Source organism: Macaca thibetana, chromosome 17 (genome assembly GCF_024542745.1).
Source record: "Macaca thibetana thibetana isolate TM-01 chromosome 17, ASM2454274v1, whole genome shotgun sequence".
Lineage (NCBI taxonomy): Eukaryota > Metazoa > Chordata > Mammalia > Primates > Cercopithecidae > Macaca > Macaca thibetana.
Genome location: NC_065594.1, coordinates 21,724,694 through 21,751,976, shown reverse-complemented (window position 1 = coordinate 21,751,976; position 27,283 = coordinate 21,724,694). Strand labels below are relative to the sequence as shown.

General features: G+C 37.6%; 1 protein-coding gene across 2 annotated transcripts in view; it reads right to left on the bottom strand.

Annotated features, from left to right (window-relative positions):
• Positions 1-1,417: 1,417 nt before the first annotated feature.
• Positions 1,418-27,283, bottom strand: part of DNAJC15 (DnaJ heat shock protein family (Hsp40) member C15) — a 354,888-nt gene continuing 329,022 nt past the window's right edge. For both annotated transcript variants that reach the window (XM_050766239.1, XM_050766238.1), the window contains one exon: positions 1,418-8,297. In XM_050766239.1, coding sequence (XP_050622196.1) covers positions 8,227-8,297 — 71 coding nt within the window. In that variant the 3' untranslated portion in view covers positions 1,418-8,226. The remainder of the gene's footprint in view (positions 8,298-27,283) is intronic.

Sequence of the window (27,283 nt, the reverse complement as noted above, 5' to 3'; positions counted from 1 at the left end):
ATTCAGTCCTTGTAATCCCAGCTACTCGGGAGGCTGAGGCAGGAGAATCGCTTGAACCCAGGAAGTGGTGGTTGCGGTGAGCCAAGATCGTGCCATTGCACTCCAGCCTGAGCAACAAGAGCGAAACTCCATCTTAAAAAAAAAAAAAAAAAAAAGTTCAGTCCAAAAAAGAGATGGTGACACATTACAATCATCTACTTGTCTCTGCATTTCTACATAGAGCATATGTAGGGAATAGCTGCTTCACAAATATTTTGAGTAAAAAATGTAAACTAATAATTTCATCAGTTGTGTCTGTTTTCAGGTTTCCCACACACCATACATATTCTTGCATGGTTTCAGATCATGGTAATATGTATTCAATTATGTCTATACAGAAAATTGTTGTTCCATACATAAATCCCATCAACAGAGTCAAATAGAACACGCTCGCTGTGGGATTCTGTGTATTGTTCTTAATTCACCAGACTGCTGTGAAAAACACATTCATCTCCTGAAAACAAATCCAAGCTCCTTTATGTCATGTAAGCCCAACACTACCAGTCCTCCTCCTTCTACAGATTTGGAAACAGATCACTTGATGGTGCCCATGACATCGTAAGACCTCTAGGCCGGTTAAGCAACTGCAATACATACTCGGCCCACAGAATGTCTAACTGGCCTCAGTAGATATTAAGATGTGACCACTCCATGGGGCAGGATGTGTTTGTACGTGTGTGTGCCTGCCTGCATACACACACACACAAGAGCCAGGGAAAGACAATGGAAGAGCCAGAGAGGGGAAACAGCGGGCTCATCTGTCTGTACTCTCCTCCTGCTGGAAGTTGAAAACAGTGGCCTTATTCTTCACGCTAAGTATAGGTTCCCAGGCATTTGTGCAGTCATATTCAATAATATATTCTGGGGCCGACGGTTCAGATGTGTCAGCATTTCTATTACCATTGCCTATGTTTAGAGTTCTTCATGCAGTCAAAAGTGCTAAGGCCAAAAATTGTTATGAAGATAACAGAGGCAAGATATAAGTAAATAAACCACGGAACTAGGTACTTTTCTTTGGTATTTGCATTACAAGATAAATATAAAAATCAATTTAAAGGTATTGTTGGGCTGATTTCTGTTTTTTCCCTTCTTTATTTTGGTATGAGAGGTAAAAATCCAAGTTTCAATACTGGCTTCTGAGAAAATTCACATGTCTATGATTTGGGTTTCTAATAGCTGCTTTTGAAAGTGAACCAATCGATACTGTGTCCTGAGGGACAACTGGGCTGAGCATCTCATGAGGAAGTAAAGGGAAGTGTAGAAAAAATGAAAGATTAACATTGACTTTTAATAAATAAAAGAGTACACAATGTAGATGAAGTTACATAACACATGAGGTGTTCTTCAAGAGTTATACAACAGAAAAATTGAGTGTAAATTCAATTTTGGCAGGTTAGGTTTTATTTTAACTGCACTGGGAAAACCACGTAGATAAAACTATCTTATTGCTTATCCTTTACAATTTTAAAGCAAAACAAACACAACAGCATTTTATTTAATTGTAGTGTATCCGTATTTTCACATATTGGCTTTAAAAAAATACCTGCTTACAAGAAAGAAAGGAAAGCCCAAACAAGAATGTAGTATGTAAGCGAGTACAAAATGGGATACAGTATAAGGCAAACTGATTACCTAAGTCCCAAGAAGTCAAGAAACAGAGTGTAACTCAGATCCAAGCAGGGTTAACCAGGGAAGGCTCCATTTCTGTGTGTACCTGCTGCTTTCTTCGGCACTGCACTATACAACATTCTGGGGCAGCCTGAGAGATGCAGACTATACAAATATAGTCTCACATCTCACCACCAAAGCACAAACATTCCAGAGGCATGGAAGCCAAAGTGTAAACACTTCTGCAGTCAACCCTTAACTATTCACATTTACAGAAGGAAAGAGCAAAGACACCGCTAATCCAATAGATAAATGGAAAGATCACTGAGTTAGCTTTGGAATACACTCTTTTGAATACAGGTGTATCGTGTTCAAGGAACTCACAAGTCTGTTATGAATATTAGTCATAAGGAGTCATAAGGAGTTAGAAACTTTCTCCAGGAGTTAGAAACCTTTTCAACATTTATTACAGCTACCAGAAATAGAGAATTAACTGGACAATCTCAAAGATGCATTTGACTGGTAACTAAAGTTCCATTGATTCCACCAGACAACTGTAAAACTATATAGATAGAATTTTGGAATTTGGCAAATAAGTATGGCATGAACAAATAACCCTGTTCAAAATTGAAAATAAACAGCAGAAAACAATTTTTTTAAAATTCTACAAAAGTACTGAAATTCCCTTTCAATTGCTGCAAGTCACCTCATTTCAGTTGCCTTGTTTTCATTGCCTCTCTGCTCCTTTCAATAAATTCGGTCTTCTTGTTTTCATCTTTAATACATTGAGCTCTCTCTTCATTTCTCATGCAAGGTCTTGCTGCTTCACTTTCATGAGCTGTTTTTGGAACCTTGCTGTGGATGTTCTCCTTGAAAGCTCTTGTCCATGAACATTTCAGATAAAATCTCATCAAAGCTTCCTCCATCATCACTCTGAGTCAGAGAAACTCACTCTGCTAAAGTTTACAACAGAACTTTTGCTATGTGCACTTGGATGGACGTCATAAGCTTCCAGGGAAGAATTAAAGAGATTAGGTACTCCTTGCTCATGATGCACAATGACACTGGATCCTTTATAACTCCAGGCCACGTGCATCAAAGAATGAGCCAAAAGTCATACAAGTCCCTTCATTCTGATTCCCACATTTTTAGGACAAGTGCAATATAATATAAAGAGTATGTTTCAGAGTCTGAATTTGGATCTTAGTCTCATTACTTACTGGCTATGTAATCTTGGAAAAGATCCTAAACTCCTCTGAGCCTGTTTGTTAACCTGTAAAACGGGGATACATAATAGTACCTCTTAGGCTAGCTACGAAAATCAAGGTAACATAGGCAAAATGTTTGGCACAGGTACTAAACAAATGTTAGCTAATATTACTGCTTTTCTTAAAATGAACTTATTCTAATTATTGGCATTTAGCATTATAGTTTAGATGTCCATATTGAACTATCTCTATGTGATTTTTATCCTGTCATAATTGAAGTTTGCCACTGTTGATTGCCCCCCGCTAAGTTGAGATACTAATTTGAAATTTATGGCCAACATCTAGCCTAAGTGATCATATTCTACTCATGTGAAATTAAGCTCCGCCTTAATGCTGAAGATTGAATATCTATTTCTCTACATCTATGTAATATAGTCTGTTCAGACTTAAAATTTTGACCAGTGCTGCTAGACACTGTTGAATCGAACAGAGAGCGAAAGGGTTATTATGGCAGGAAGAGAAATGAACATTACTTAATGAACTTGCATTTCAGTTGAGCAGGGTTTTTAATACAAAAGAAAGAGCTTTTTATAAATTCTTTTGCTCAGCAACAATAAAAAGAGGAAAAGAGCACTCAGCTGGGAACAATAGCTACTCAGCTCATAAAAAATCATTAGAAGGAACATTTTCTTTGTCCGCCATGCCCAGCAATTTCGCTGGTGGGCAATGATCCAGATCACTTAGGTTCCACCTACAAAAATGAGTCCAAAGAACCTTCTCAACTTTTCCAGCTAATAAATTATGCTAACAAAAATCCTAATCTCTTAACGTGTGCAATGCCACCATAAATAAAATTTTGATTCATAATTCATGGAATGTTTTTGACAAGTAGACGATACTGATCCACCCATTAATAGGATTTGCTCTTGAGGTTGCTTTTCCATTAGAAGGGAGGGACTATGCTGACACATTTACTCATTCCCATCAAATCCTCCTTGCAGCCAGGAGCCTGTATCTGGTTGATGACTGTTGGGTAAGGTGCAGGGTGCCAGAGGACAGCATGGTTCCACTGTGTGAAATAAGCTGGAGTACTTGGATATTTCACTTTTCACTGCAGTCTCTGTAGCTCATCTTAAGTTGGTTGAGTCAGAGAAACTTCATATTCTTGACATAAAGAGCCTGGCTGATTCATCTTCTCCCACAAATGGTATTAAACCGTATTAAGCTAATTGTCAAGTGTGTTGAATTACCTTATCAATAAAAAGCTCTTTTCTGTGTTCAAGGTTCCCCATGACAACCAAAAGATTCCTGCACATGAATAAAATGTATTTCTAATGACACTGCTGGATGATCAATCATAAGCATGCCCATTAATGCAACTCCTATATGTCTTGTTAATTAAAAAGTATGAGGGAAAGAGTTTTCTGTTTAAGAACTTATTTTTTTTTTTTGTATTTAGCTTGAACATGAACATTTTAAGAATGAACTTATATCTTTACTGCCTGATATAGTAAGTATTCAATATTTGCTGAATGTCTAAAATATATTTCACAAAAAGTAAAGTGCTTTGAAGACTAAACAATGCATTCCAAGCCCAACATTTTTTCCTTACTAAACTTCTCTCCACTTGTGACTTTACGCTGAAGATTGGCACCATCAACTAAAATCTAAATAGCATTCTATGTTCCCCTTTAATTAACTGTCCATGACTTACACTTCCTCTGCAATCTGAATTGTTTTATTTTTAAAAGGCCTTCCTAGTCCCTCAGATTGCATCTAAGATGTAAGAATACACAGAAACTGCAATATCAACAGGACTTAATTAAGCAGAATATGCAATGACAGCAAATATGCAAGCACAATCTTTACTGAAGACAGGTAACCAAACAAGCTCTTTACAGATAAGGAGTTTGGGGGGAAGGGTGTGTAGCTGGTGAAAATTCAGTTTTATAAGTATACTGCCATTGAGAGAATTACTCCTGAGTATCTGCAACTGTACTTATTCACTGCAACAGTAAACAAGACAGATATGATCCCTGTTCTCAGAGAGCTCATAATTCATGATATTACTTTTGCTGGATGCACCAGAAAGAGAGGGATACATTTTAGCTTGGCCTTCAACTATGTAGGTATAGTTGTGGAGATCTGGGGATTAGGATGGCATCCTTAGGTACAAGGATAACAGCAGAAAAATAGTAGTTGTACTTATTATCTGAAACTTTCTGAGCTTATACTCCAAGTAGCTGTAGTTCAATTGTATATGCCTGATTTTTTTAAGTAATGCCTTCACAGACTCAAGGGGAAGAAAAAATCCCAACCCTGTCCTGTTGCATATTAAAGATGACCACTGATTCTTTCAGTCCTTTCTATCCTCTCCCTTTGAATCGAGGCAGGCTCTGTAATTCTTAGACCAACTGAATATGGCACAAGTGACGCCCTGACAGTTTCCAGACCCAGGGCAATCTGGCAGCTTCCATTTTTTGTCTCTTGGAACACTCTGTTATAAGACAGCTGCTATGGTGACGATGCTCTAGTAGCCCTGTGGAGAAGCCTGTGTAAATAGGAACCTAAGCAGAGAGAAAAACCGAGGCTCTCAGCCAACAACCAGGCCCAACTTGCTGGCCGGAGAACTGGTGCCTCCAGCCTGTTAATGCTGCAAGGAATGCAGACGAGCTGTCCCCACCATGTTCTACCCAAATTGCAGATTCAAGGGTGAAATAAATGATTACTGGGACATACCTGAAACTTTACCCTGAATCCGAGGTATTTTTAAAGATAAAACTAACTAAATGAGGCAGTGAAGGAAGTAAAAATTATATTTTTTGAGCATTTATGTGACTAAATGCTTTATACATCCTTATTCTCTACAATAACCATATTTGATAGGATTATTTTCTCTATTTTATAGATACAGGTTATTGACTAGAAAACTGAGTAACTGCCCAAGGTCACATAACAGGAGGATAGTATTCAAAAGCAGACCTGGCTCCAAGGTACCTGCAAAGAAAACAGGAATTAAGGAAATTCTAAGCTAATGCTGGGGTGACTCAAATTCTCATGAATAAAGTATGGATTAGGAAAATATGACATCAATTAAAAGGTGCAACTGAGGGTGCCCCAATATTCCTTAGCAGAACTTTCCAAATTAGCAGTAACATGTTTTGATGCATAGTATTCAGAAAACAGCAACATTTTCTTAGTATGTAAAACTTTATGATGCCTGCTAAATGCAAGTGCTCCAGAGTAAAGAGGTTACAAAGATGAATGGCAATATTCTTGCTCTGAAGGTTCTTGCATTTTAGTATGAGAAAGAAGGTATGTTACACCAAGAGTTGCTTCGCAAGGTACCAAGCTATAGCCCCTATAGGTATGTATCATGTGAAGAATAAAGTACTATGGGGATTTATTCATTCACTCAACAAATATTTATTGGCTGCCAATGTAACAGTAAACAAGATAGATATGATGCTGCTCTCAGAGAGCTGATAATTCATGATATTACTTTTGCTGGATGCACCAGAAAAAGAGGGATACATTTTAGCTTGGCCTTCAACTATGCCTAGACTTCAACTATGCCTAGACAGGTGGGGATCTGGGGATTGGGATGGCATTCTTAGGTACAAGGATAACAGGAGAAAAATGAAAAACACTAAAGCATGAGAAAATTAGTAGGACATGTATGGTGACTTTAAAGCAAGAACCATATTTTATCGACTTTAAGGTTCCAGCAATTTAATTCAGGATCATTATTTTATAAACCAAAAGAAAAAATAGTAATTAAAGTTTTACAGAAATGGTTCTCAACTGGGGGCGATTATTGTCCTCTAAAGGGCATTTGGCAATATCTGGAACCATTTTTGTTGTCACAACTGGTAAGACTAGTCTTTAGTAGATAACAGGTCAGGGATTATTGCTAATCATCTAAAATGCACAAGAGACCTCCCACAAAAAAAGAATTATTTGGCCTAACATGTCAATAATGCCAAGGTTGAGAACTCCTAAACTACAGAATGTTACAAGTTGAAAGATGCATCTAGGATATCTAAAAAGTATTTTAAGATACAGAAAATGCAGTAGTTCAGTTTACCTGAAATGAACCCAAGATTTGTAAAGGAATACTGGGAAATAATGCTGGCACTCTGTATCTGAATCTGTTCTTTCACCTTTGGAATAGTAAAGTGATAATGATCAGGGACTATGTTTTAAGAAATTAATTTAATGCAGTGTAAGTCACAGAGCTGGCCTTTGATGACCACTCTGTCCAAACTTTGCTTTCTAGAAACCCTGCACTCTAATCACTCCAATTTATATATCTATTTCTGCTAATTGTCATCTCAGAATAACACTCATCTCAGAAGAAATAACACTGACTCACCTCACCAATCATTATGGTATCTCTGATTATTTTTCTTTTTTAAAGCCCAGCTCTATGCCACTTATTCCTCCTCTCATGCAGTGTTTAACATATTATTTTCTTCCTTTGAACTTTTAAAATATATCACCTGTATCTAACAGCATTCACTATGTGTGTGATTTATCCTTCCTCTACATGTAAGTTCCTTTGGGTCATGATCCATGACTGCTTCATACGTGCAACTCTCAGGGGACCCACGATAGTGCCTTGCACATCAAAGGGGTCAATAAATATTTGTAGACTGAGTAATGAATAAATATACAGTACTGGGAGAATATAATTAAATACAAATTCCTCAGACTTCTCTCAACCTTTCCTCACAGGGCTCATTTTGTAAACGTGAATCATTTTAGTAGCTCTCCAAGTCCTCATGCTTTAGCTATAGGGTCTCAGAGGGAGCGGGGTTCTTAACCCTTACTTTACAAAACACCATTTAATAAATTCCATTACATTTCAGATCATATCTCCAAGGGGTATCAGCCAGTACTTGCTCTCAAGACATTTAAAACACCTTATATAGGCAGAGTCCCAAATTCCCTGAAAAAAACAGACAATTAGGGTACAAATATAAGCAATAAGAAAACTTCTACTCATTGCTCACAAATCCCAATTGCATTCTTGATAATCATACTTTTTGCACACGTGTGTGTGTGGGGGGGAGGGGATTTAGAACATAACAAAAATCTTAAAAATGTATGAATGTAACAAAGAAAATAAGAAAAAAGGTCAGTTATAGAATTTTAAGGAGATCCTTTAAAAGATAATAAAAAGCAAGACTATTATTATTTTATTGTTATACAGCTTAATGATGGAAGATAAGATTGTGGTCAATCCATCCAGAAAATTAAGAAGACCATGTTTTAGAATATTTTGCAGGTCTTTTTTTTTTTTTTTTTTTTTTTTTTTTTTTTGAAGTCCCCTCTTTTTTTTTCCTTCAGCGTGGTCCTTAAGCATCAATCAACGTTTGGTGCCAGATTCTAGCAAGTCTTTTGCTTCATTTATTTTGGCCGCTACGTAAGGAGATCCACCTGAGACAACAAAGAAAAATGAATTAAAATATACTTCATCATTGATACTAAAAATACTCTTCTCTGATATTGTCTCACACATTAATCCTGACAAATTATTTTATAAGCTAACTAGAAGTCAAAACAGTACAAATTAAACTTGATTAGTGAAGTCCTACAACTATCCAACAATTAAAAAAAAACCTCTGAGAAAAATGATGAAAGAAAGTTGTGATCAGGAATAACTTGAAAAATACTCAAATACTTCATGGGTCAGACATTCACCTTTCCAGTATTTGACCAGAGAATTTTCTAAAATTAAGCGGATGGTTAGGTAAATAAAATAACAGTCTTTTCCATGACTGTTTTCTTTTTTTTTTTTTTAAAGACACATTCATGTGTGAAAAGGGGTATCTTTTTGAAGAACATAAATCAATCCAAGGGGTCTTTTTAAAGTACTAATCAAGTCTTATGATGTCACAAAAATAAAATGCATGTTTAAAAAGGCAACTATGTACTACCCAGTGCTAAAAACCTACTTACTTGAGATAAATGATCTAATATTAATAAATGAGAGACAAAAATAAGGTCAAAATAAATTTTTGTTCTCTGAAATGATTCTATTCGAATACTGACAGAGTGTAGTTTTGGATTTACAGTGCCCCAAAATAAAACTGAGTCAGTTCCTTTTTAGAGTTCTTTGCAATGAATTCTTTCTAATGTAAACAGCAAGAGGAAAACTGAGGTGAATTTCAAATGCAGAATCACTGTAAATCACAAACAGAACCTATTTGACATACAAAAATACTAGCCCCAAACTGTCACATGAAAGCTAAACATCATGCGCCTTCTAACTTCTAGTCCTGAATACTGTCATTGTTTAACGCTCAGACTAACAATCATATTACAGCTCACCAGTCTCTTTGTGTTTTTTATTTTGTATTCTCCCCTTAAGTGCAAACCATCTATACCTGCTGAAAACATCATAAGGTCTTAGTAGCTTACAACAAACCAAAAAGCATCTAGCTAATATTGGTGTACATTGTCCTGACTTTTTTCCAGCCTTTTATTGATATCATACCACCCAACTTATGAACGGAAAAGAAAGCAAAGAAAATACATCAACAAACATGGCGTTGTGGTAGAAAGGGTAATGCTGGAGAAAGCTATATTTAGCTCTTTGCCCTTGAGGATACCACTGACATTTTCATATCAAGATCTGAATTGCTATAAACACTTATGGAATATATCACAGTATGTCCTTGAATGTGCTATAAGAGTTACAAAGAAAGCTGATAAAAGTTTAAAGCACTTGGTTATGAAATCTGTTGATTTCATGATTATCTTTGCAGACGATCTAGCAATCAGGAATTAGGTAACGTCAATGTGGTAAGCTGTTTAAATTCTTAGAGTTATCAGGGTGATGTCCTCAATGTCTTGAATATCCTCAGCAAATATTAAAATATTAATTAAACTTAAACATAACATTTGATTAATATGCATTCTGGATATTTCAATCATAGGCTGTAATATGCTCACTCAGCAGTTTGAAGGCCTAGATGATAGAAAGTCTTATACATTTCGGACTGGTTCTTGTGACCCTCATTCTACCTCTAAATAGTTGGAGAAGTTCCTCAGTCCAAAACTACAATTCCTATAGTCTCTTCAAGCAGTGTTTGATTCACATCAGGTTCCATTAATTAGAGTCATTCTTGTGAGACTTGGAAGGTTGAAATGCGGGAAAGCCTTTCTTGCTGAACCTCTTTATCATTATTACTACCGGTAAGCAAGAGTGCGGTTATAGTGGTGGCAGCAACTGTGCTTCTCCCACAGTTCTAGTGGCAGCCTGTGAGGCAGCAGCTTCCCTGACACAGTAGCTGCGTAATTGTTTAGGAATGATTCTTGTAGGTCAAGTGTAGAACTTGCTCCTTCAGATCTTCGAACAACGTGTAACCTGTGCTAAATGTTCTCCTGGTTAAAATACCTAGTTGCTGGCAGTGAATCCTGACTGATAACACAGGATAGGATGCATACCCCAAATTTAACGAAAACAAAATACTCTCGGCTGTACACAGTGGCTCATGCCTGTCATCGTAGTACTTTGGGAGGCTGAAGTGAGAGGACTGCTTGAGCCCAGGAGTCTGAGACCAGACTGGGGAACATAATAAGATTCTGTCTCTACAAAAAATTTAAAAATTAGTTGGGTGTCGTGGTGCACACCTGTAGCCTGAGGCTGCAGTGAGCCTTGATCGCACCACTGCACTCCAGCCTGGGCAACAGAGTGAGGCCCTATCTCCAAAAAAGAAAAGAAAAAGAATAAAGAAAATAACACTCTTCAACCCCTCTCAGTTTTCTGGGGGAATTCGGTGAGTTCCATTTAATTAGAACACTCACCTTCACCCTTGGTATTTCTGTACCTTTGTTCTTCTACCACTAAATATTGCCAGAGGTCTTCTGCTTTTGGCTACTGTGAACCATCATGTTTAAGACCAACTCTGCCACTGACACCCAACTAGAAGAGCTAAATAAAATATAAACACATCAGTATAAAAGCACTGGAGGGCTACCAAGTCAGTCAGGTCTTGAGGGACCTGGAGATAAGGAAAATGTACTATGATGAGTCCAACATTCTGCACTGCTTTTTTCCTTCAAAGAAGCCAGACACATAAGAGTATATAATACTATTCCATATATATGAAACATGTCTAAGGCCGAGCACAGTGGCTCAGACCTGTAATCCCGGCACTTTGGGAGGCCGAGGCGGGCGGATCACGAGGTCAGGAGATCAAGAGCATCCTGGCTAACACATCTCTACTAAAAATACAAAAATATAAAAAATTTTAGGGAAACCCCGTCTCTACTAAAAATAAAAAAAATTAGCCGGGTGTGGTGGCGGGCACCTGTAGTCCCAGCTGCTCAGGAGGCTGAGGCAGGAGAATGGCATGAACCCGGGAGGCAGAGGTTGATGTTGCAGTGAGCCGAGATCGTGCCACTGCACTCCAGCCTTGGCGACAGCTAGACTCTGTCTCAAAAAAAATAAAATAAAATAAAATAAAATAAAATAAAATAAAAGATATGTCTAACCTATAGTCTATGGCAGAAAGAAGAATGGTGACTGCCCAGGCTGTGGACTGCCCAGGCTGTGGGGAGGGATTGGCAATGGGAAAGGGCAAAAAGGAACCTCTGGAGCTTATGGAGATGGTATATGTCTTGACTGTTAGTGGTTACATGCACATACATATTTGCCAGAACTCATCAAATTATGCATTTAAATGGGTGCATTTTATTCTATATAAATTATATCTCAATAAAGTTGATTAATAAAAATCCAGCAGACTATATATTAAGAGACTATACTTTTAAGAAACAGAAAAACATACACTATCAAAAATAAAGCTGACATTGTTATACTAATTATAAGATAAAGTACATTTTAAGGTAAAATGCAAAACTAAAACGGGCAATTTCACAGTGTTACAAGGGTCAGTCTACTGGTAAGAGAAGGCAATTGTAAATTTGAATATACCTAATAAGATAGCCCTCAAAATACACAAAGAAAAAAAGGAGAAAACCAAATGGAAAAACACACAAATCCACAATCTTAGTGAGTGATCCCTCTTCTCAATAATGAATAAAACAAGTAGACAAAATGAAAGAGTAAGAACACTGAAGTTAAATAACATCAACAAACTTGATTTAACTGACACACATAAAACATTCCGCCCTACAAGTGTAGAATGTATCTTCTTTTAAACTGCACATGGAACATTTACTGTAACTGACCATGTGCTAGGGTATAAAGTAAGTCTCAACAAACTTCAAAGATTAAAATAACAATAAATGGTGCTATGTAAAGTGTCTTCCATGGATGAATGTTGATTTACAACTGCTATTAGACCATAGGTTTGGAAATTGAGATTAAGTGTTCAGAAAATATAGCTGTTTGAAATAATAGTGTACCCCTGTAAAACCTGGATCTTATATACATACTTTTTTCCTCAATTTTCTCATTTCATTTTCATTGTATTTTACAAAAGCTGTCAGTCCACCAGAGATTGAGAGAGAAAAAAAAAAAAGTCCTCCAACAGAGTTTGAGAAACACTGAAACAGAGTCTGTTAACTGACCAGAGGAGAACTAAACTAGAAATCAATAACAAACACATCTAGAAGATGCCAACGTTTGAATATTAATCAATACACTCCTAAATAACTCACGCATCAAGGAAGGTAGCACAATAGAAATTAGCATTTGAGAGAGAATCAACACAATGAAAGATCAGTTCTCTAAAAAAGTAATCAACTTCATGTCAGAGCATGTAAAAATGTAAAAGATAAATTCCAAGAAAAAGAAAACCTTTCAAAACTAATATAAGAAGAAATGGAAAATCAAAAGAATATTTAAGAAGCTAAACATGTAATTAAAAATCTTCCCAAAAAATAATAATCCTGGCCATGATTTTGTTGAATTTTTCCGAAAAACAGAAGAGAAAGAAAACACTTTCAACTCTTTTTATGAGGTTAGCATATCTTTGATAACAAACCCTAATGAAAATGTCACAGGGAAACCACAGATCCATATCTCTCATGAGCACAGGTGCAAAACAAACAAAATATTCACTTATCAAATCAGACTAGATATGATGACCAAGTTAGGTTTATATCAGGAATGCAAGACTGGCTTACATATCCAAAAATTAATTGATGTAATTTACCACATTAACAGAATAAAAAATAAATATATATTTATTAATTTATTTTTTTGACACACAGTTTCTCTTTTGTTGCCCAGGCTGCAGTGCAACGGCTAGATTTTGGCTCACTGCAGCCTCTGCCTCCCGGGTTCAAGCGATTCTCCTGCCTCAGCCTTCCGAGTAGCTGGGATTATAGGCATGTACCACCATGCCCGGCTAATTTTGTATTTTTGGTAGAGATGAGGTTTCTCCACGTTGGTCAGGCTGGTCTTGAACCCCCAATCTCAGGTGATCTGCCTGCCCTGGCCTCCCAAAGTGCTGGGATTACAGGCATGAGTCACCGCGCCCAGCCAAAATAAATAATCATGCCAATAGCTTCAGAAAATTCAACACACATTCATAATAAAAGCTTTCAGTCAAGCTTCTGCACAGCAAAAGAAATAATCAGCAGAATAAACGGACAACCCACAAAGAGTAGGAGAAAATCTTCACAAACTGTGTATCAGACAAAGGGTTAATATCCAGAATCTGTAAGAAACTCAAACCAATCAGCAAGAAAAAAATAAATAATCCCATCAAAAAGTGTGCTAAGGACACGAAAAGACAATTCTCAAAAAAAGATACACAAATGGCCGACACACATATTTTAAAAAGCTCAATATCACTATTTATCAGGGAAATGCAAATCAAAACCACAATGCCATACCATCTGACTCCTCCAAGAATGGCCATAATTAAAAAATCAAAAAATTATAAATGTTGGCATGGATGTGGTGAAAAGGGAACACTGTTACACTGTTGGTGGGAGTATAAACTAGTAAAACCACTATGAAAAATTGTACACACATGCTTATAGCAGCACAATTCACAATTGTAAAAATATGGAACCAGCCTAAATGCCCATCAACCAACATGAGGATAAAGAAAATATGGTACATATATGTAATGGAATACTACTCAGCCATAAAAAGAAATAAAATAATGGCATTTGCAGCAAACTGGATGGAATTGGAGACCATCATTCTATGCGAAGTAACTCCGGAATGGAAAACCAATCAGTGTATATTCTCACTATAAGTGGAAGCTAAGCTATGAGGACACAAGGGCATAAGAATGATATAATGGACTTTGGAGACTTGGGGGGAAGAGAGAAAAAGGAGATGACGGATGAAAGACTACACATTGGGTACAGTGTACACTGCTTGGGTGATGAGCACACCAAAATCTCAGAAATCACCATAAAAAAGCTTTTCCATGCAACCAAACACCACTTGTTCCCCCAAAACTATTGAAATAAAAATAAATAATAAATAATAACACTAAATGAGAATGGATTAAACAATCTAGTCAAAAGGCAAAGGCTGTCAGACCGGATTAAATGACAACATGATCCAGCCAGGTGCAGTGGCTCAATGCCTATAAACCCAGCACTTTGGGAGGCCGAGGCAGGAGGATCACTTGAGTTCAGGATTTTGAGGCTAGCCTGTGCAATATTGCAAGACACTGTCTCGATTAAAAATAGAAGAAAAGCAAACAAGCATGACCCAACTATATGTTCTCTATAGGAGACACACTTAGATTTGAAGACAAAAATACTGAAAGTAAAAGGATGGAAAAAGACATATCCTGACAGCAGCAATCACTGAAAAGCTATAGTAGTTAATGAGACAAAGTGAACTTGGAAACCAAAAATGTTATCAGAGACAAAAAGGGACATTCCATAATGAAAAATGGGCCAATCAATCTGGAAGATGGAACAACTGTAAACCTATGTGTACCTAACAATAGAGCACCAAAATATATGAAGCAAAAACCAACCAAAACAAAAACAGAAACTAAGAAATGAATAAATATTTTATAATTCCAGCTAATACCCCACTTTCAATAACAGAACAACCACACAAAAGATCAACAAGGAAACAGAAGACTTAATACTATAAACTAACAACACCTAACAGATATTTATAGAACACTACCCAACAACAGAATATGCAATTCTTCCCAAATGCACAGAGGATATTCTCCAGGACAGAGCATATACTAGGCCATAAAACAAACCTTAATAAGTTGAAAAGGACATAAATAATACATTATATTATCCTACCATAATAGAATGACCTTAAACATGAATACCACCACCTATAGCTTATGGGACACAGCGATAGCGGTGCAGAGAAATTTATAGCTACAAATATCCATGTTAAAAAAAGAAGATGGCTGGGCACAGTGGGTCACACTTGTAATCCCAGCACTTTGGGAGGGGGAGGGTGGAGCAGATCTCAGGAATTTGAGACCAGCCTGGCAACAGGGCAAAAACCCTATCTCTACAAAAAATACAAAAATTAGCTGAGAAAGGTGACATGTGCCTGTAGTCTCAGCTAATCAGGAGGCTAAGGTGGAAGGATCACTTAAGCCCAGGGGTCGAGGCTGCAGTGAGCTATGACTGTGTCACTCCAGTCTGGGTGACAGTGTCACTCCAGTCTGGGTGACAGTGTCACTCCAGTCTGGGTGACAGTGTCACTCCAGTCTGGGTGACAGTGTCACTCCAGTCTGGGTGACAGTGTCACTCCAGTCTGGGTGACAGTGAGACCCTGTTTCAAAAAAAAACAAAAAACAAAACTTCAAATCAATAACTTAATATTCAACCTAAGACAATGGAAAAAGAAGAGAAACTACTGTATGTCAATAAATTAGATAATTTAGAGAAAATGGACAAGCTCCTCAAAGATACAAACTACTGATACTGACTCAAGAAGAGACAACTTGAATATTCCTGTAACAAGAGACTGAATCAGTAAACAAAAAACTACCCACAAAGAAAAGCCCAGCCCCTGATGGCTTATAGAAGAGAGAACATTTCCTAATTTATTTTATAAAGCCTATATTATCATCATGCCAAAACCAGATAAAGATATCACAAGAAAGCTACTGATCAATATATCTTTTTTTTTTTTTTTTTTTTTTTTTTTTTGAGACGGAGTCTCGCTCTGGCACCCAGGCTGGAGTGCAGTGGCCGGATCTCAGCTCACTGCAAGCTCCGCCTCCCGGGTTCACGCCATTCTCCTGCCTCAGCCTCCGGAGTAGCTGGGACTACAGGCGCCCGCCACCTCGCCCGGCTAGTTTTTTCTATTTTTTTTAGTAGAGACGGGGTTTCACCATGTTAGCTAGGATGGTCTTGATCTTGTGACCTCGTGATCCGCCCGTCTCGGCCTCCCAAAGTGCTGGGATTACAGGCTTGAGCCACCGCGCCCGGCCTGATCAATATATCTTATAAGTATGGATGCAAAGATACTAAAACACAATACCAGCAAACCAAACCCAGCAACATATAAAAAGAACTATAAACCATGACCAACCAAGGGATGCAGGAATTATAAACCTTGCATCCCTGTGGGATTTAACACAGGGATGCAAGTTTGGTTTAAGCACCAAAAAATAAACATAACCAATCTCATCAAAAGAAAATAAAATTCACATAATGATCTCAATACATGGAGAAAAAGCATTTGACAAAATTCAACACCCTTTCGTGAAAAAAGCACCCAGCAAACTAGGAATACAGAGAAGCTGTCTAAGTGTTAGTATGTTTGTAGATAAAAAGCATCTACAAAAAACCCACGGATTGAATGGAGAAAGACTGGATGCTTTTCCCTAAGACCAGAAGAAAGACAAGGATGTCTGTTCTTAATGATCCTAGTCAACATTGTAATGGTGGTGAAAATGAGGTTAAAAAACAAAAAGACATCCAGACTGGAAAGCAAGAAGTAAGACTATCACTATTCCTAGATGACCTGATCTTGTATACTGAAAATCCTAAAGAATCTACTAATAACTATTAGACCTAATTAAATAAGTTCAGGAAGGTTATGGGATAAAAGATTAATTACAACTCAGTATTTCTATACATTTATAATAAACAATCTGAAAATAAAATTATAAAAATAATTCCATTCACAATAGCATTAAAAAGAATAAAACAGGAATAAATTTAACAAAAGAAGTACAAAACTCAGACTTGTAAACTACAAAACATTGTTGAAAGAAATTAAGGAAGATCTAAATAAATAGAAAAGCATCCTGTCTCTGTGGATCAGAAGACTTAACACTGTTAAAATGGCAAAATTCCCCACTTTACAGATTTAATGCAATCCTTATCAAAAATCTCAGCTGATTTCCCCGTAGAAATTGACAAGTTGGTTCTAAAATTCATATGGAATTATTACAGAAGGACCAAGAATAGCCAAAACAATTCTACAAAATAAGAATAAAGTAGAAGGACTCATACTTCACAATATTAAAACTTACTACAAAGCAACACTAATCAAGACAGTGTGGTACTAGGACAAGGACAGACAGACAGATCAATGGCTAAAGGGGTTTCTTCCTGAGGTGATGAAAATGTTCCAAAATTAAGTGTGATGTTTGCATATGTCTAGGAATATGCCAGAACTACTGAACTGTATACCTTAAATGGATGAACTGGTATGGTATGTGAATTATATCTCAATATAGCATTAAAAAAATAATGCAGAGACAAGGGGATCTGAAGAAAAATATTTGAGTCTGATTTGGTTTATCAGATCATTAGAGAATCACAGAAACCCAGAGTTGGAAGGGTTCTACCTCTTACCCAATAAATGAATTCCTTCTATGACATCACTAATAAGTTCCTCTCTAGTAGTTTTCAATCAAATTACCTTTGCTGCCTCTATCTGCACATCACTTTTTCCATTGGAGCTGTAGCTCCAATGTCTAGAAGAGGACCCTGTTCTACCGACTTCCAGAAGCCTCAATAATTACTAGCTGACTGATGTCTTGCGTTCCAGCTACAAGAAAAGTCTTCCTTATAGGGGTCAAATTTTCACTGCTTAGAGTTTCTTCTCAGTGAACATAACTCTGTTCTCATAGAGGCATAGAAGAGGGACTTCACATATACATGCCACATTTTAGGTATTTGATATTGCAAAGATCCCCTCTAAGTTTCTCAGCAAATTTTCTTTTTCTTTAACCATTGCTTTGGCCAAAAGCCTAGGAGTCATCTTTCTTCATTTTTTCTTACCCTTGATTCATAAGCTTTGTTGGGTATTCCTTCAAAATATATCTGGAATTAGACCTTTTTGTTTGAAACAGTTTCGCTCTTGTTGCCCAGGCTGGAGTGCAAAGGCTAGATCTTGGCTCACCGCAACCTCCGCCTCCCAGGTTAAAGTGATACTCCTGCCTCAGCCTCCCAAGTAGCTGGGATTAGCTTCCCGAGTAGCTGGGATTACAGGCATGCACCACCACACCCAGCTAATTTTGTATTTTTAGTAGAGATGGGGTTTCTCCATGTTGGTCAGGCTGGTCTCGAACTCCCAACCTCAGGTGATCTGCCCGCCTTGGCCTCCCAAAGTGCTGGGACTACAGGCATGAGCCACCGTGCCTGGCCTAGACCCCCCCTTTTTTTTTTTTTTCCCCTGACCTCCTCTACTACAACAACCCTCATCCAAAACAGTATCATTCTCTTGGATTACTACAATTTTCTCTAGTGACTTCCTTGCTTCCGCTCTTGACTCCCTATTTGCTTCATAGCTGCCAAAATAGTGTTCCTAATATTGCAAAACAGGTAAGAGCATTCCCATAATACCTAAAAATAAAACCTGCAGTTTGTAGTACGGCTTGCAAGCCACTCCATCATTTAGCCTTGGGCTTCCTCTCCAATTGTATTTCCTACCACTCTCCCCTTTGCTTGCTAATGCTCCAGCTGATCTGCTTATAAATCCAGAAACAAACCATATGCTCTCATTTCAGGACCTATGCACTTGGTGTTTCTTCAGCCTGAAATACTCTTTCTTCATTTTGCATGACTTACTGCCTTAGGTCTCTGCTCAAATATTATCCCCTTAGACAGAATTTCTAAGAAGGCTATAAGTAAATCAGCATCCGCCTCCCCTCCAGCTGCCATTCTCTATCTCATGCTCTGCTTTTTCTTCAAAGCGCTTATGATCCATGACATCATGGGCATTTTTTATATCAGCCTTTTCTGCATAACAAACCACCCCAAAACTTAGTGGCTAAAAGCAACAATGTTCTTTTTATTTCTCACTTTTCTGTGGATTGGCAGGGTGGTTCTTCTGAGCTGGGTGGTCCAGGATGGCCTCATTAGGGCTTAAGCTGGGACAGCTAGGCCTCTCTCTACTTGGTCTTTCATCCTTCAGGTGGACAGCTTCGTCTTCTTCACTTGGTGGTCTCAAGGATCTAAGAAGGTAAGAGCTGAAGCTGCAATGCTTTGTGAGGCCTAGGCTCAGAAATCACATAATGTCATTTTTTGCTATATTCTATTGGTCAAAGCAAATGACAAAGGCCAGCCTGAACACAAAGGGTGAAAAATCAGACCACCTCTTGATGGAGGAGCTATGAAGAATCTGCGGCCATTTTTAAACTACCAATTACCTATCTACTATTGTCTCTCACAGTGGAATATAAGATTCCTAACAGCAAGGCCTTCAGTTATCTTCTTCAGTATCTAGTGCATTATCTGGCTTATATTAAGTACTCAATACATTTTGTTGAATGAATAATTGCTCATATGACATTGTTTCCAGACACTTCATGATCCTATTCAATTTCCTCTGAATATGTGATTTGTCAGTATCCTTAAAAAATCTGGGATCCAGAAACAGACACAAAATTCTAGATAAGATCTAAATGCCTAGCTCAGTACAGCTGGATAAATGTTAATTGAATCAATGCATAACAAATAAACACTGAGGACTGCAGTAATATTTGGTCTTTAGTAAAGATACTATGTGTCCTTTATGCAGCTTAGGACCACATTAAAATTTTAGCAGCTTTTATGCTATTTAATCTTATAGGCCTTGAGATCAAATGCATGTCCTACGGCTCTTTTCCACATGAAACACTGTCAAATCTCTGTCCCATAATTATACAATTGACTTTTGAGACTTAAAACATTATATTTATTCCCCCAACATTTAATCTCTTCTAAATCATCACCTTCTCTAGTTGATCATTACCATTGGCTAAAAACTATTCAAGCTTTTATAATTAAAAAACAAAAGTAAAAAGCAAAAGAAAACAAAAAATATAAATTTTTCTCTTAATGACTCATCCCTCTCTTGCAGATACTATTCCACTTCTCTCCTTCTCTTCCTCACAAAACTTCTCAAAATAGCTGTGTATATAAGCTAACTCAACTTCCGTATCTTTTCACTCCTTAGCCCAGCACCAATTAAAACTGTTTAAGGTCATCAAAGTCTTCCAATGTGGAAAAAAATACTCTGGACCCCCCTCTCTATCCTTATTTTAATGGTTCTCACAGCAGCATACAGCCCAGTTTATCACTTGGTTTCCTTAAATATATTCCTGTCTTAGCTTCTATGGTATCATTTTCTCCTTACATTTTTTTCCTTCTGTCTCCTTTGATGATTTCCTGTTTATTAACTTGATCTATACGTGTTTGGTTCCTTAGACCTGGATGTTCCGGTTTTTTCCCTCCTATTTCTATCCTTACTTTCTCTTCTCATGACCTCTTAAAGTTGGTTTCAACACCATCTTAAGTTGATGATTCTTAAGTCCAGTCTGCTTCTCTGAACTCTAGAGTCATTTATTCAATTCCTATTCTCCATTCCCACTTGGACAATCTACTGACTAATTCATTTAACATCAAGACAATATTTTTTTTTCTCCTAAACCTGTTTACAATCCACTTGTCCACTCTAGATCATCCCCATTTCGGTAAATAGCTCCACCATCTACCTAATTTTTTGACTCAGAAATCAAGGGGAAATACTAAATGTCCTGTGTCAAATCAAGTGGCAGCAACTGTTGCTTCTATTTCTAAAACATATCTCAAATTCACTTTGTCTCCATCCTAAACTAGGTCATCATTATTTCTCACTCAGATTACCCTACCAGCCTCCTAGATGACCGGCTAGTCAATTCATTTGTCATACTGTCTCAAAAGTAACTTTCTTTACTTTTGTTTTTGGTTATGATGGAGTAGTACGTTAGATGCTCACATTGAAAGCAACTTAAAAAAAGCCAGACAAAATTCACAACAAAAATGAAACCACTACTAAAAAACCCCACCTCTTGAACTAGTCTTATAGAGAAACTTCTAAGAAAACATGACTTGAGGGTCCAAAGATTCCGGAAGGGGAGGAAACTTAGAGAGGTAAAATGACATTCTGAAATTGCTTTTTCCCTTAGATTATTTGACGATGCTTGGTGTAAGGCAAGAAATTAAAAGTATGGGCAAAGGACACAAGAAGGCTGCTGCTGGGGCAGGCAAGGTATCACAAGCTGCTAAGACAAAAACTGTAGACTCAAAGATTTAGAACTCAACTGACAAAGGCAAGCTTGAAAATAGAGCCTGATACACAGCTGATTTTTCCCTCTAAGTACATACCAAATTCTGAACTTGTACAGGGTAGAAGCAAAATAGAAAGTTTCTGAAAAAAGCAAGAAGCTTCTGAAAAGCATAGTAAAGTTTTTGGAAGTTTCAAAATGCTAAGGAGACTGTGATTAGAGATCAGAACCTTCCAGGCATAGGAACCCCACTGAACACCCCAGAAACCCGGCTGGAACCCGTAGAGCAGTGGTTCTCAAACATTAGTGTACATTAGAATCAACTGGAGGGCTTCGTAAAACACAAAATGCTGGGCCCCAACCACAGGGTTTCTGATTAAGTAGGTCTAGGGTAGAACCCAAGAGTTTGCATGTCTAACAAATGCCCAGGGGAAGCTGCTGACAGTGTGGGGACCACATCTTTAGAAATACTGATAAAATGAAATACATCAACACTTGGATGATTTGTAACTCTCAGTGAAGCAGTATTCCCCAAATGACCAATGAATGATGTTACAAAATCACAGATGGGAAAAAAGAAAATTCAAAGTAAAAGATAGACCAATGGATTTTAATATAAGAGACTTTGAAAGTTCATTGGCATGGTTTCAGGTTCCACAATGCAACTAATCTTTAAGAAACTACCACTTGTTGAGTTCTGGTTTAGCAGCAATGAAGAATATCTGCAATTATCTGAAAAGATGAATAAAATACTATTTCCTTTCCCAACTACTCATTTGTGTGAAGTCGTATTTTCTTCATACATTTAAACAAAACAATGTATCACAAGAGAATAAATGTAGAGGTTGATATAAGTATCAGGGTACTTTCTGTTAAGCCAGACATTAAAAGAGAGGTGCAAAAAGGTAAAACAATGTCACTTTACTCATTAGTCTTCTCAAATTTTATTGTGGAAAAGACAAATTTTTATAAAGATTATAATATGACAAGTTTAATATTTTAAAATGAATTAATAGGTAAATATATTTAAACTTGCTCAGTTTTAGGCCAACACAGTGGCTCATGCCTGTAATCCCAGCACTTTGAGAGGCCAGCGTGGGAGGACTGCTTGAGTCCATGAGTTCGGGACCTGGGCAACACAGTGAGATTCCATCTGTACAAAGATAAAAATAAAAAATTAGCTGGGTATGTTGGCACACGCCTATTGTCCCAAGTACTTGAGAGGCTGGGGTGAGACGATTGCTTGAGTCTGAGAAGCCGAGGCTGAAGTGAGCTGTGATCACACCACTGCACTCCAGCCTGGGCAATGGAACAAGACCCTGTCTCAACGAAAACAAAGAAAAAGAAAACAATTACTCAGTGTTAATTTCTATTATTGTAAATACTCACAGAATCCATATAAAGTCTTTTTTGGTATGAGACAAAAAAGTTTGAAAACTGTTGCTTTCATACAAAATGTAGGGCATTTAAAAAATTTACTTTGCATACAAACAGAAGTCCTGAAATCCAAATAACTATGAGTAATATATTTAAGAAAACAGAGGAAAGACGGGAAAGATACATAAAATTATAGAGAATTTCACAGAGAATTGGATTTCATAAAAAAAGAATCAACTGGCAATTTTAGAAATGAAATTAAGAGCTTAATAGATAGTTAAGACAGTGTAGAAGAAAGAACAATGAACTGGAAAAAACTAATAGTCCCAGTATTACTTGAGAAGTGGCCAAAGTAATATTTTATTTCAGACTGTAGTAAGTCAAGAAAGTATGCTGTAGTTTTTTCTGTTTTGTTTTGTTTTGGTTTTTGAGATGGATTCTCGCTCCGTCGTCTGTCGCCCAGGCTGGAGTGCGGTGGAGCAATCTCAGCTCACTGCAAGCTCCACCTCCCGGGTTCACGTCATTCTCCTGCCTCAGCCTCCCGAGTAGGTGGGACTACAGGCACCCGCCACCACGTCCAGCTAATTTTGTTTGTATTTTTTTTGGTAGACACAGGGTTTCACGGTGTTAGCCAGGATGGTCTCGATCTCCTGACCTCGTGATCTGCCCACCTCGGCCTCCCAAAGTGCCAGGATTATAGGTGTGAGCCACCTCGCCCAGCCAGTATGCTGTATTCTTTGGACAGTCACTGAAGAAATTGTTTTGTTTTGTTTTCTCTGAGGCAGGGTTTCACTCTGTCACCTAGGCTGGAGTACAGTAGCATGATCATAGCTCACGGTAGCCTCCACCTCCCAGGCTTAAGCAATCCTCCCACCTCAGCTTTACAAGTAGCTGGGACAAATGGCATGTGCCACGATGTCCAGATAATTTTTTAAAAATTTTACTAGAGAAAGGGTCTTGCTATGTTGCCCAGGCTGGTCTTGAATTCCACAGCCCAAGCAATCCTCTTGCCCAGGCCTCTCAAAATAAATTGTCTTTTTAAAAAAGGTATCTATCAAGTTATTAAAGAAAAAATTATAAAATTTAAAAAAAACTGAACCAACTAAAAGTCAAGGAATAGAAAAAGGAATATAGGTGAGTCAAATAGAAAACCAAAAGTAACATGTTTTATACATAAATATATATACACACACACACAACACACACACACATACACACACACACACAGCCAACATATATATGTGCGTGTGTATATGTATATATTCAAATACCAGTAACTACATTAAATGTAAAAGGACTAAATAGTTACATTAAAAGTCTAAAATTGTCACATTCAAGGAAAACTGCATGCTGCTTGGAAGAGACAAACCAACAAGAGAGATACAAAAAGGCTGAAAATAAAAAGATGGAAAAAAGACATACCACGTAAACACTAACCAAAGGAAAGCTGGTACAGCTATACATATTTTCGATAAGGTAGGCTTTATGGCAAAAAGCACTACTATAAACAAAGAAAGATATTTAAAACAAGGGAGAAATCCATATGTAATATATAACAATCCTAAATCATTTGCCCCCAAAATCCTTTTCACCATAAACAAACAAAAATCTAAATGAAGAAACAGACAAATCCACAATCACTGTAGGAGGTTTTACCCCTATCTTAACAGATAATGGAGTAGGCAGACATGAAATAGTAAGAATGAAGAAGTTCTCAACAATACAGTCAACAAACTTTACTCACATATCTAGAACACTGCTTAACTGCAGAATACACACTCTGTTCAAGTGATCACAAATTTTTCCCAAAATTGATGATATGCTAGATCACTGAAATCAGAGTATGTTCTCTTCCCAAATGGAATTAAGCTAGAAATCAATACTATAGAGATAACTACAAAATCCTCTATTGTTCAAAAATGAGGGAATGCATGTCAAATAACACACAGGTCAAAGAAAGAAATCATAATGAAAATTATAGTATTTTGAACTGAATGACAGCTGAAACCAGTGATCTGAATATTCATTTCAAAAAATTAGAAAAAGAACAGCAAATTAAACCCAAAGATAGTGGAAGGAATGAAATAATAATGATGCAAAAATTTATTTTATAAATAGAGATCAATAAAATAAGAGATGATATAAATAAATTACTAATATTGGGAATAAAAATGTGGCTTAACTCTGTAATTACAAACATTACCAAGGTAATAAGAAGATACTATGAACTGACTTGTAACAATAGACCTGAAATTTTAGGGGAAATGAACAAATTCCTAAGAAAAAAACCTAACAAAAACGATATTAGGGAGAAATGAAAGATGTGAAAGAAATGTGTATCTTTTAAATGAACTGAATTGGCCTGGTGCAGTGGCTCACGCCTATAATCCCAGCACTTTGAGAGGCCAAGGCAGGCAGAACACTTGAGGTCAGGAGTTCATGACCAGCCTGGCCAACATGGTGAAATGCCATCTCAACTAAATCTACAAAAATTAGCCGGGCTTGGTGGCACACACCTGTAGACCCAGCTACTCGGGAGGCTGAGGCAGGACAATCACTTGAACTCAGGAGGTGGAGGTTGCAGTGAGCAGAGATCGTGCCACTGCACTCCAGCCTGGGCGACAGAGGAAGATTCCATCTCAAAAAAAAAAAAAAAAAAAAAAGAAGAAATAAAAATAAAATAAATAAATTGAATCAGTAATTTTAAACCTTCCCACAAAGAAGTCTCCAAGCCCAGATGGCTTCATTTGTGAACTCTTACAAATACTTAGAAATAAGATTAATGGGAGGCCAAGGCGGGTGGATCAGGAGGTCAGGAGATCGAGACCATACTGGCTCACACAGTGAAACCCCGTCTCCACTAAAAATACAAAAACATTAGCCAGGCATGGTGGCGGGCGCCTGTAGTCCCAGCTACTCAGGAAGCTGTGGCAGGAGAATGGCGAGAACCCGGGAGGCGGAGCTTGCAGTGAGCCAAGATTGTGCCACTGCACTCCAGCCTGGGCGACAGAGCAAGACTCCATATCAAAAAAAAAAAAGAAAAGAAATAACACTAATCTTACACAAATACTCAGAAAGTAAAGAATGCTGCCCAATTTCTTTTAAGAGGCCAGAGTTTCTTGATAACAGTATTTATCAACTTTCAAAAAAGGGCAAAATAAACAGTTAATTTTTTTCACAAACAGAGGCAAAATTTTCCCGTTTAATTTATGCCCTGTATAGGAAATCTTTGCCTAAGTCTGTGTTTTTTTGAATATGGAAGTTTGTTTTACCTTTCACATTTAGGTTTGTTAAATTAAATAAGCAGGATGTCATTAGCCTGGGGCTGTCTCTGTGTCTCTGTACTTGGTTCCTACATAATGAACTACAACCGAACTTAGTGCTTACACAAACTGAAACCCAACTTAGAAGTATAACACACACACAGTTTCAGCTGATCACAAGCAGCCAACTCATCACACCATGCTCAAACAAGGTAAATGCTTCACCATACCATGTCCATGCCAAATAAGGCAGATGCCTAGCTGAAGCCAATCAGGTGATTCTCCGCTTTGCTTTTGTATCTGGCCTATGAAAGCTTGCTGCTCATGCTGTTAAGGGAGTCCTCTGAACCTTTTCTGGTTCTGAGTGCTGCCCAATTCATGAATCATTCCTTGCTCAAATAAACTCTGCTAAATTTGTCTGAAGTTTTTCTTTTAACAGGTTATAATCCATTAAGAATTAATTTTGCATATGGCATCACATGATTCATTTTTCCCATATGCATATATGGACAGATTGGTGTCACTGCCTTGACTAATGTTAAGACACCACCAGTTTTACCCACCAATATTTTTACACCATCAGAGCAAAGGTTGGCAAAGTGAAAAAGGAATACAGTTATGATTTGTGCACTTTTCTGCCCATATATTATACTTCAATAAAAAGTATACTTAAAAATTTTAAAAGTGGAGTTTGAGGATGAAAGGAAAACGACCTCTTAAAAAGTATACTGAATTGTATCACTCTAGTGCTTAAAAGCTGACAGTAACTTCCCTTTGCATTTAGAACAAAGTTGAAATCTTATATAGAACTTACAGTATTTCATTATCATAATACATATCTAGTTTTAAAAATCTGGTTACAGCTGGGCGCGGTGGCTCAAGCCTGTAATCCCAGCACTTTGGGAGGCCGAGACGGGCAGATCACGAGGTCAGGAGATCGAGACCATCCTGGCTAACCCGGTGAAACCCCGTCTCTACTAAAAAAATACAAAAACTTAGCCGGGCGAGGTGGCGGGCGCCTGTAGTCCCAGCTACTCGGGAGGCTGAGGCAGGAGAATGGCGTAAACCCGGGAGGCGGAGCTTGCAGTAAGCTGAGATCCGGCCACTGCACTCCAGCCTGGGCGACAGAGCGAGACTCCGTCTCAAAAAGAAAAAAAAAAAAAAATCTGGTTACCACTTTACCTCATGCTATCTTTCCTCTTGCCTATTATATTCCTATCACACTAATTTTCCTTCAGGTCTTTCAGCACACTAAATTCTTTCCTCTCTCAGAGGCTTTGCACGTTAAGCCCCTTTACTTTCTTTACCACTTTTCACACAGCTAGCTCTTTCTCATCCTAAGTGTCCTCACAGAGGTTTTCCCAGTCAT